General features: G+C 39.4%; 1 protein-coding gene across 1 annotated transcript in view; it reads right to left on the bottom strand.

The window, feature by feature from the left end:
• Positions 1-386: 386 nt before the first annotated feature.
• MMRN2 (multimerin 2) overlaps positions 387-11985 on the bottom strand; it is a 22771-nt gene continuing 11172 nt past the window's right edge. Inside the window, exons 2-6 of the mRNA XM_018573074.1 lie at positions 7578-7700; positions 7297-7403; positions 6935-7009; positions 4472-4645; positions 387-2230 (exon numbers count right to left, since the gene is read on the bottom strand). Coding sequence (XP_018428576.1) covers positions 387-2230; positions 4472-4645; positions 6935-7009; positions 7297-7403; positions 7578-7700 — 2323 coding nt within the window. The remainder of the gene's footprint in view (positions 2231-4471; positions 4646-6934; positions 7010-7296; positions 7404-7577; positions 7701-11985) is intronic.

The following is an 11985-nucleotide window of genomic DNA, read 5'->3' as shown; positions in this document are numbered from 1 at the left end:
GCCATTGATTACCTCATCAGTCTTCTGCTGCTCCATTAATCTGTAATCATTGGAGGGGGTGGGGAAGTAGCTAATCTGTGTTGCTTAACTGCAGAAGAGTTTAGCTTTCTAGCTACTTTACCTTTCCCCATAAACTATTTAATTTTAGGGCAGAGGAGTTGCATCTGTCACTAACTAGCACTGTGAATGAATAATGATATCATCTTTTAACACAAGACCAATATGTCTATTTTTTGTACTTTTGTAGCCCCTCATGACTACACAAAAATTGTAATTTGGTTAGCATATATAATTATGTGGGGGTTTTTGGGAACTCATCTTTGCACGCCAGCAAATTAAACAAAAACTCACTTACCTTGATTGAGTATTCTTGTTTGGACAGAGTGCTATTGGCCATCTCTCTGCTTTTTATCATTTTTTTTATTCTGTAATTCTGCTGCTTTCAGTTTCTTTTTTGTTTTCTTATCAATAATAGACTGAATCTGAGCAATGTCGAGAGTCACATTTGAGGAAACAAGAGCTTCATAATTTCCAAAGATTTTGTGGAATAACTGTATATGTCCATTATAAACATCTCTTAGGTTTGCAATGTCCTCTTTAATGGAGGCAATGGAAGAACCGAGTGGTTTTATTGTAGCTTCAATCGTACCATTATAAATATGCCCTTCAACAAAATAGGACTCCAGCTTATTTATTTTCTCAGTAAGATTTTTTATGTCCTTTTTCAAGATGGCAACATCACTATATTCAGACTCATCAGTATCCTTCGATGCTTCGTGGCTTGGTTCCATGTGAGCTACATTTCCTTGGTGGAAAGAACCATAATAGGTCTTTTCTTCACTGTGTTGTTCAACATTGACAATTGTGGCTGTAGCTAGTAAATTGTCTTTTTGAGTCTGCATCTCCAGAAAGTTCAATCGGTCAGAAATTGAATCTATTGTTATCTGATGCCGGTCTATCCTATCTACATTACTATTTAGCATTTCATATATTTTTGCTATTGATACTTGTATTGCCTCAGGGTTATCTTCGGAAAAAAGGTCTAGAACTTCTTCACCCAGCAGTGCTTCGAAGACTCTCTCATGTCTTATCGCATCTTCCAATAGAGAGCTAAATGAACTTTTCAGATGTTTGATATGATTATGGATCTGATCATTTTCCAATTTGAGAAATCTAACATCATGAGTAAAGTTTGTGGCTTGAGATTGCAGCTGTGTGGTGATAAGCATGAGGTTCCGCCCCTGTTCTTGTTGGGCTGTGAGAGACTGACGGTTAAGCTGGAGTTCCAATGAGAGATCTTCAACTGAGTTTTGCAGTGATATCTTTGAACTACCTTCTTTTTGTTTCACATCTTCAAATCCATACAAAATGTCCCTAAACTGGTTAGAGAAATTCCTCTGTATTTCCACAAGAGCAAGAATATCTGAGTTCATTTTATGACAGTCACAATCCTTGAAAAGCTCATCAATACTTTCTTGTGTACTAGCAAGAGTGTAGTTAAGTTCCATTATCTGCCGTTGAATTAAGACTTTATTTTCCTCCATAATTAGACTTTTCTCCATAAACTGAACCTGAACCCTTTCAGAATTTTTTTTAAAGTCTGTGCGAAGCTCTTTAATCCATTTTTCCAAAGTAGAAATATTCTCAAAAATGACATCTTGCTCAGATAGCAAATCTTGAATCTCTTTCTCATGCACATTAAGAGTATCATTAATAGTTGTAGTTGTTACCACTTCTCTGTCTCTTGGTGCACAATGCAATGTGATATTCTGAGAGAAATCTAATATATTATCCTGAATCTGTTCCTGACCCCTTTGGAGCTCACTAATGCTAAAGTTCAAATAGGAAAACTGTGTTTGTTGCAACTTCAAGTTTCTCTTCAACTTCATGTCTGTGTCTGCTTTAAGCATGGTGAAGTTAAAGTGCATCACAGCCTGCTGTGTATGAAAATGGTTGGCCATTTCATGTTTTAGCTGATCAAGTTTGTCAACATTTTCCTGAACCTTTGATTCAAATTTTGTTCCCAACTCATAAAGGTCTTTCTTGGGTACAGTATTCTCCAGGAATGTATCCAATCTCTTTCTGTTGGATTCAACATTTTCAGAGAGGTTCTTGACCATGCTATTCAGATTCTGAAGACTTTTGTTGAAGCTGTTCCACACAGGGTTGAAATGAGCCTTTAAGAAGTTTTCCACATGTGGTAGAAATACTTCTCGGAGGAGGCGCTCATCTATTTCTAAATTTCCAAGAAATTAAAATCTTTATTTTATATATAAAAAAAAAACAATGCACATCTGAGAACTGTATTTGCTATCAACATATTTGGAATTATTGTTTGGTCTCTATAGATGTAATAAACTTTCTTGGAGAATATGGTTAGTATGATTTGGATACAAGTACATGTCTGGGCAAGAAAAAAGAAAATCAGTACATCTTTGCAATACATTAACATATACCTATGTTTTGTCTCTTTAAAAAAATCTGTTGAGTCTGCTAGAAATCCAGTGAACTCCTAACTTGTATAGTGAGCTGACAAAGTTAATTCCTACACAGCATTTTCAGCCCAGTCTTAGTTCTCCTCTGCTGGATTACAGAATACCTTCCTCTTATTTCATGGCGATGAACAGAGAGGAGTGTTTTGAAGTTCAGCAAAGGGGATGCTTGGGATTTCGGTGCTTGGAAAAATGTGCATTAATTGCAGAGATGTACTGGACTTCTTTCTTTTTTAACCAGACATACACTTAAATGCATAAAGTGAATCTGTTGTTAAATTGCTAACACACATTTCAGAATACTGTAACAAAACTAAAATAGAAAAAGAATGTATTTAATTATCACACAATCTGAGCATTTCCATGCGTGGTCAATAAAGAGTTTTCATGAATTGCTAATTAATGATGTCTTAGAAAAGAAAAGATAGGTAGAGAATGTACCTATCGCTAGGTTTGTATTTACCATATTGTCATTTTTAGGCCAGTGCCCTGGTAAGCACTAAACCTTTACAATCTGTGATCACTTTTTCCTTGTTTGTTTCCCTCTTCTGTTTATCTTTGTATATGCGTAGCATAAGTCAGAAAGAGAACTATAGGGAGAAGGTGGTGCAGGGGATGATGAGAGAGTCAGAGGGCTCGTTACAGTTGAGGGGAAAAATGGCACCATCTACCTTTTCTCTTATTTGGTAGTCCTTACAGTCAAAGGTAGATCTGAATATAAAACAGAGCATATTCTAGCTACTATAGCACATTCTAGCTGTAGTTTTTACTGAAAGGGTCACAGTACAAAAGCCAGAGCTAGCATAAAGGGCAGCAAGATGTCTAAATGTGGCACAGCCTACTGTGGTACATCCATGCAGTATGTTTGCTGTATGGTGATTGTAGGTGTAGTCGACATTCTGTTAACTTCGAAGGAGCCTGTTGTAGTCATTGTTCAGCACCAGGACAGTTATGTGTAGATTTAGAGATTAAAAGCCTTATTTTAGGTGAATCTCACACAACAACAAAAATGTGTAGTCTTTTAAACCAGCCCTCTAAGCCCATGCCCCTCTTTTGCCACAAATTTTCCTTGCTGAGATGCCCTTACTTTTTCCCAGAACCTCAGTAACACCTCTGTTTGAAGGGTAAGACAACATAGTTTACAACTCTATCAGAGATAAACATAGCACTTAAAGCAAAATAATGCCCAAGCTCATGCAGCCACCATTAGACAATTGGTAAACACAGTGGAGACAATGAACGGGTCCACTAGATGACCTGGTGTTTTTATTCCCAGTTGGGGATATTTGGGATTTGGCTTACTGGCAGCTATTTCCAGCTAACATAAATCTGTTTCACCTTTTTATTTATCACGTCTTGCATTTCAATGCTGCTGATCTCCTCCTGCTTTCAGCTACTTCCTCTTAACATGTTCTCCCTCCAGTGTTGGCTGCACATCACTGTTCTGGACTAGTGGAGGCTTACGCCTGCTAATTTGTGTCAGCACAGCCACTTGTGATCTCCACCACAGATGTATGTGACAGGGTGACAAAGCTGAAGTGCAGTTGGAAGAGAGCGGTCACCTGATTACAAGAAGTTCTTACCACTGAACTTCCTGGTAGCAGCACCAAGTATTTTATATGAAAACAGATTTAAAAATACTAAAAACTACCGATATTAGAATAACGTGGGAAGCTTATACTAGATTTTAGCAAATTGGGATAGAGCTACTCTAATACATGACTGTAGATATAAAAAATGTTATCATTTCAAATGAAAATGATATATAACTGATTTTCATAAAACGGTTTAAAATATTCATTATAAGTGCTATATCTAATCAAAAGAGTGGAACAGACTGGTGCTGAAATTCACATTTTTCATGGTATTTGCTTTTTATGTTGTTATTTTTCATTTATTTCCGTTTTCTTCTATAATTTCATATTGAACAGTACATTGTATGATTGTACCCCTCTAAAAGAAATATTTTGTCTTGTTACCTTTCCTTTCTGTAATGTCTGAATCATTGTGGCTCTCAGGGAAGGCAGTAGTGACATTATGTCCCAGAGCATTCTGTAGCTCCATGAGATGACTGGCAGCCTGATGAATGTCATTCTGTATATCCTCCAGTAGACTCTCTTGGCTTTCTACTTCTTGAATGATTTCTGTCACCTCTGGAAAAAATTACAAAATGTCCGTATGTCTAGGCAAGATCATGGGGGCTGCTGGGTGCCTGGTATCCCCCCTTGTAAGCAGGATCACTTTATATACATACATTCACACATTTTTGTACCCCTGAAACGTGTTGGCTGTCTTGTTGTGAACCAATTTTGTCATTAAATTATTTTGGACATTCACTTTGGTGCTTTTATTATTTGTTTTTTTTTTCCTGTAAACCTGATAGAAGACGTAATGCAGGCTGTCAAAGGTGTCCACATGTTGGGTCACATTGTAGAGCATACGGGGAGCCCAACAGGCTGGTGAGGTCCAATATGCAGAGATGGGCAAAAGAAAGTAACCTCACGCCACAGCATCCCAAGCACGAGTTATTGTTCAAAGTGCACAATATGCCAACCACCCTGCCAAGACTCCACCCTTTTGAACATGTTTAACCCTAAACAAGTTTAATAATTTCTATGATTAAACCCATTATGGGTTAAACGTGTTAGAGAGGGTGGAGTATCAGCACTTTGAAGTTCTGACACTTTCTTTTTCCTCTTTTACTGTGTATGTCGAGAGCAAGAACAAGCTCCTTTGTGGCAGGGGAGGATAGGTCAGCATGGTTCAGTACCAATATCAGTCTTTTTTTCTCTGGGTCTGATATGTTAATATTGGCTTCAGTTTTTGTAATTGTGCTTGGCCCCATCTTACTCCATCTCCTATGCCTGATCCATGAAGTGATGCAGATACCAGCTGCACTCTAAGGCACACTAAAAAGCATTGTGACCCAAGTGTGGTGGTACTCCTAGTGACAATCACACATGGCGTCGTGTAGATCCACAGGATGATAGAAGAGAAGTCACCAGTAGTGATGGGCTCGATTGTTCGTCTCGAACATCGGCAGTTCGTGTGCTTGACGGGCTGCCCGCAAGGCACTGCACCTTGTGAAGCCTTGATTGGCTAAAGCCTTGCCCCTGACCACAGGTCAGGTGCAGGACTTTGCCCAATCAAGGCCCAGTATTTTTTAAGAACCACGATTGTGCCCAATCATGGCTCACCTGTCAGATGCCCTACAACTGTAAACGGTTGAGCGAACTAGCTGTCACTAGCTGTTTTCAACAACTTGTCTTTTATTTTGTATTTTTTCCAAATAAAGGATTTTTTTCAAAAGTCTGGCCTTTTTTTAAAACAATTTTATTTAATCCCTTTAGTGAATGGGTAGGGGTAGTGCCCGCATCCACACAACCAACACCCCAGGGCTTGTAGGGAAGAGGCCCTTGTCCCCATCGGCAAGTGACGTTAAAATCACTGCTCCTTTAAAACTTTTATTCTTTAAAAAAACAAAAATGTTGTTGATACATGACCCCCAGGGCAGTACCCGAAGTCCCATACCTTTTTTATGACCAATAAATTGCATATAAGCCATCAAAAAAAGTTATATCCCCATAGACTTGCATTGAGTTCTAAGTTCGAATTTGAACTTTTCCCATGTTCTAAAGTTCGAATTCAAACCCAACACAAATCACTAATCACCAGCACTCTATCATTCCAGGTGCAAATGTACATGCTGTCTCCTTGAGGAAGGGACTCTGCCCCCAAAACATTGGCTTTATGACCGAAGTGATGTATTCAAAATAATCAAGAGTGTATTTGCACCTTTGCATCTTTGAGTGCTGGTGACCTTTTTTCTACCATCTATTCTCGTGATGGGCATCATCAAAGACTAGTAGTCACGTATGTAAGGGAACAGAGTCAGAAACTAAGGTTTCCATTTGCACATTAGAGGTTTTCGGGCTTTGGCCTTTAGGTATCACTATAAGGTTTGTGACACTACATGCATGAACCTAAATTTCATGGAGGTATGCAGATTAGGACATATAAAGCAAAGAATATATTTTGTTAAATGCGAGTAAGGTGTTGACTGAAGCCAAGCAGAAGCTGTATACATGATATATTCTTATAGGTGATGGGAAGAGGCTTTGTCAAACATTGGTCTCTTATTAAAATACACCAATATTTAATTACAAGAAAGAATATATGATTATACTAAAGAACACCCAAGGAGTAGGAAACAAGAATTTACAACCAAACATTTCCAAGCCTCATTCTTCCGGTTTCTCATAGCAACTACATTCTTTGTCATGTTTCTAGTGCCAAAAGAATGAAAGGCAGAAGAATATTGGCTGCTGTGGAGGCAAGTTCTGCTCTTTTGTTAAACACTGTCTATAATATAACCTGTTATTTTTAAGCTCCTTATATACAGAATTCTCAAAGCATTATCAATTTGCATAGGAGGAACTTACCTGCATTTACTGGGGATTCTTGTGTTGTTTCAGCCTTGGATATGTGTTCCACTGGAATGGGAATAGAATTGGGATCTGTGTGCAGCAAGAGTGAGCAGGAGTTTGTATGAGCGCATGCAGAACTAACAGCATTTATTGTTTCAGTCATAACAGGGATTGTTTCAGGACAGTGCAAAGAGCAATTATATGCAGTAAAATCAATAAGCCAGTGGTATTTAAGCTTCCATCCACATCGAGCAGTCAAAACAATAAGGGTTGATTGCTGATAGGTTGCTGCCTTTTGCTCTGTGCACATCCAGTATTGGCTATAATCATAGCTTCTCTAGAATTTATTCACATCACTTTATTTGTCTTATTCTTACCAGCATATTCACAGGTTGAACCAGTATATCCAGGGCAGCATTTCCATTCTAAACTGGTGACAAACTTTCTTTTTATTTCATAAACTGGTCGTTGCGCGATTCTGTACCTGCAACACAAAAACCTCCATTGAACATGTTTTCCACAAAAAAAAAAATCCACAGACAAAGGCTTGACATTGCCTAACCCTTCCCAACTCTATCCAAAACTAATAAAAATAAGTTTTTGCATACACGTTAAAAATATCTAAATAGTGTTGTAGGAATTTAATTTGTATACTCACATAGTCTTTTGGCAGTCCGGAGTTCCAAACGGACAGGGCTGCTGAGACCTTATCAAATATTTTTCTGTTTTGCACAAATCCACGTATGACACTACTTGGCTTTTCACTACTGAACACCATTTTCTAGATAGGGAAAAAAGAAAACATTAATACAAACGTGTAAGCATTACATTACAGTTAACTTGCTTTCTCTTAGTCAAAAAGTACTTCAAAGGATTCATTAAAGTATATCTCACAGTCACTGCTATTTTTTTCTTCAGTTTGTAATAGAATGGGCAAAGATTAGAAAGGACCCCGTCAGGTTTAACTGCTATCTATGATTCTGTTAGAGAGATTTATCTGCACTTACTGTCAGTGACAACGGTTTCACTTGACAGGAAGTGAGGGAAAAACAGCAACACAGAAATAAAAATTTCTTTATCTCACATTGAGGGACACAGGTATTCTGCAACAGTTTGGGTATAACCAAATTGTTGCAGAATTCCTGAATTCCTCTGACCCTCAATATTTGATAAAGAAATGTTTATTCTACAGGAAATTGGGACACTAGCAAACAGTAAATAACTGTAAGCATGTCGACTTGTAAACCCCTCCTTGACCCAGAATGCCTGTTTTTTGCTAGTGTCCTAGGAGGTTGGGCATCTTTTCTTCAGCTCTGCTGAATAATGTTCACCATCTTGCAAGCCTTCTATCTAGGTGATATTGTATACTTGTCTTTCATCAAGATCCTACATAGACTGCTGCCATTTTTATTCCTCAGTGACTTCAATCAACATTTCCACATCGCTGCTTGAGCTGCTCTCTACAATCCACAGTGCACTTTCCAGGTTCAGAGTACAGCCTCAGTGGGAACCTGTCTCTGAAGACTTACACAGTAAGACCACTTGGCCTGAAGCACCGGTAGAGGAGCTACCTCACCATTGTGCCACTGGGCGCCTTTCAAATCTCCCTGGTTACATCGCAGTAAGGGTTACGGCTGGAGGAAACTGAGTGTAGATGCCATTCACTAGGTGCAGTGTGGCGTGCGCACTCTCTCCACCATTTAGTGTTTTTCACTACGTGGTGCAACATGCATTTTCGAAGACAGTCTTGTAATAACGGGTGACCCTTAGTCCAAACTCCCCTACTGGTTCCAGGGATATTTATCAGGTATCCCCAGAACGAACTGATGCCTGCAATCCATAACCTGGGACCCCCTATCATTATATTGTCCTGATCAGAATCTTTTTCAGCTCAGTCGGGCAAGGCTGGGGCCTCCCCTATGTCCACAAGAAACTCTGTGTCCACTTTGAACTTTTTGTGCCAAATTATTGTAGCAATCTGCTTATAGATTCTTTAAGCATGCTCCAGCACCTTCCTGGCAGAGTTCAGATCTACCCATCCAAGGCTCTTGTTACCATCTCTGATTCAGACTCAGACCCACCTGCAGATGTCTCAGATTTACAATGGTTTGTTTCTAACCTGGTTGACATTTAGAGCAGGGGTAAGCACTCCAGCTGTGATTAAACTACAATATGAAGCATTGCAAGACTGACAGCCACAGGCAGGGGTTTGTAGTTTCACCACAGCAGGAGTGACAAGGTTGCCTATCCCTGATTTAGAGGATCAGCGTGCTGTTCCAGGCTTGCAGTCTTTTAGAGCTCCCTCAGCTACAAAGACCTTCGTAGTACACCTATTATTCCTATTTCCGAATACTCCCTCTGAGTTAGGGAGTCTGGAATCTAGTGAAGGCACTGAGATGGTCTCTTTAGACCAAAAAGTTCCAGATGCTGTACTGTGAACATTGTTCTAAATCTTAAGAGTTGTCATGAATGCAAGAGGTGAGGGGAGCTCTTCCAATAGGGACAGATGATCCGGCAACAACTGTTTAAAAAGAGAATTTCTCTCACTATGGGAGAATTCCATTCACTTCCTGTTGTGTCTTCAAGAAAGGGAAGTGAAGGGAAAGCAAAAAAACCTTTGTTGGGGTTTTAATTGTTGCCTACAGCATCCAAAATGTTTATTTTGTCCAAACATACACTTTATTGCAAAACTTAAAATTCATTCTAAAAGAGGAGCATAGAGCTCCACCTAAAGCTTGTAAAAATTCTAAAATATTCAAATGCAAGAGGACGACAGTTAAGAGATCTATGGGGTAACCTTTTTATCCCATAGTTCTCTTTAGGGTCACGGGAGGACAATTACTAACCTCGTCCCGTGACCCAAAGCTCAATATATCGCAAGCTTTTGCTCGCGATATACTTAGAGCGCAGCAGCCGGTATGGATTTTGACAATACTGTCCAGGTCCACCCAGCTGGCTGATGGACAGCTGGCTCTGCCCATCTAGAGGTAGAGCCAGCTTTGCCCGCCCCCTTCCCTGTCCGTTCCTCCAGTCAGCGCTGGAGGATCGGAGAGGGGATGGGGGAATCCCTGCGAGAGCGGTGACTGACAGGGCAGGGAGATGATCGGGAAGTGAGCGAGCGATGGTATGTTCGCTCACTTCCCGATCTATAGAGCCGACGTGTGACAGTTTCAATGTCACACTTCGGCTCTAACTTTCACTGACCTCATAGTTCTCCTTTAAGTGTGCATAATCATTTCCATATTATGTGCTCAAGTGTACACATAATAAGGGAATATAATACATACAAAAACAATATACATTCCCTATAAGATAATTTACAAGAGTGTTTTCCTTTGGCAGGAGCTGCACATGAAATGGATAGCTGTAACCAGAGCTTGAGAAACATGAACATGAACATAAACATTTTTCTTTTTTTGTGTGTGTCTCTCCTAAAAGACCTAGATTTAAGCCAAAGAAAATATTTCAGCGGTCTCATAGGAAGGTCGGTTGTTGGTTATACGATGTGTTTAAACCACTGTGTTCTACCCACCACCCAGCCACTAGCAGGAACAATGTTAGGAAGTGGGGGATGTTTTAGAGGTCATTGTATGTTTACAATTGCATTCATTTTCTTCACAGTTCCCAGCAGATTATCACGCTCATTGGGTTCAATGACACAAGAGTCTAAATGAATACCGAGGTGTGTGCAGATTCACATGAAATAAAACAAGCAAGTCATTTTGTCCCTAAAAATTTCATTATTGAAATGTTATGCTGACAGCAGATACATCAGTGTATTGTGCAAAGCAAAAAAAAAAAAAAAAAGTATTTTTGTGACCATAGATACCAAGTTATTCCTGAAATACAGGCAAAAACATGATGCCACAGTCTGCATCTTTCTTCTTTGTCGCAGGTGGGAACAGAGGGGCAGATTCTCAGGAAAATCTTTTGTTGGCAATAAAAATATTAAAATAAGGAATGCACTGCTTAGCTGGCACCATAAAGCAGCACATACTACTTATGCTGTAAGCAAAATCCCTCCACAAGTGCCAGCATAGTCTCCCACCTAACTTTTGGATTATGGGGAAGATAGGCATGCCTTTCTTCTCCCCCACTTGTGCAGTGACTCTGCAACCAGTTAACAGGTCCATACACTGTTTGGTGTGGGCAGGAGAAGCATGCCTAAGCTTGTGCAAGTACCCGCTTTCTTAAAGTTGGTTGAACTTCTTTGGACTCTGGAGCTGTTTTCATAGGAAACGTCTTTAAAAACACATGTAGATCTTACCACCTTACAGCGTCTTATTCACACCCTCTCAATATTTTTATAGAAATACAGATACAACTGTTACATTGCCAGATGGTCTATAAACATTTTATTTTCAAGTGCTTCACAAGGCAGACAGACTATTTATTTACAAAAGAAATACGTTCATAAATTTACTATATATATATAAAAAAAAATAGGTAGATTTCCTTTCTCTTTCTGAACTGTTGGGTCCCTGCAGTAAGCAAGTGACACTGACTGGCAAAAAGCCAAGCTGCATATGACAAGGAGGGTGGGATGGATTTATGGGTGGATGAAACCAGGCCAATGCTGAAACTCTCTGGGTTTCTGAAAAGGTGGTTAATGAGAAACCAGGCTTGGTTGGTCCTATCTTTTGATAATCATACTTATTAAATCAGAGCTGGAATCAGACACTGACCACATGGGCATGCATTGTAACTTTTAAAGGTAGATACCCTTGCTGGTGGACAAAAATGAAACTTTGGATTGGAGACCAGTCTATGGGGTTATTCCTGTTCAAAGCCTCTGAAAACTGCAGTATTTGTCTCTCTGAAGACTCTAGCACTTTAGCAGGAATTCATAACGCAAGGTTGAGTGGCAGGAAACACTAGTTGTGCATATAGAATAAGCAAGTTTGTGTACTCTGTCTGTCAGACTTGACTTGTTACTGTGCAGTCTTGAATCTATCATTCAGATATTAGGGGTTCCTGTTGTGTATATATATATATATATGTGCAGTAACAAGACAAGTCAGCCCTGCACTTTCTTTTTAGAGGAAATACTATACATGTAAATAGCA

Source organism: Nanorana parkeri, unplaced genomic scaffold, assembly GCF_000935625.1.
Source record: "Nanorana parkeri isolate BGI_ZX_2015 unplaced genomic scaffold, ASM93562v1 scaffold2227, whole genome shotgun sequence".
NCBI classification, from domain to species: Eukaryota; Metazoa; Chordata; class Amphibia; order Anura; family Dicroglossidae; genus Nanorana; species Nanorana parkeri.
The sequence above is the reverse complement of the archived record's forward strand: the minus strand, read 5'-3'. Positions and strand labels throughout refer to the sequence as shown.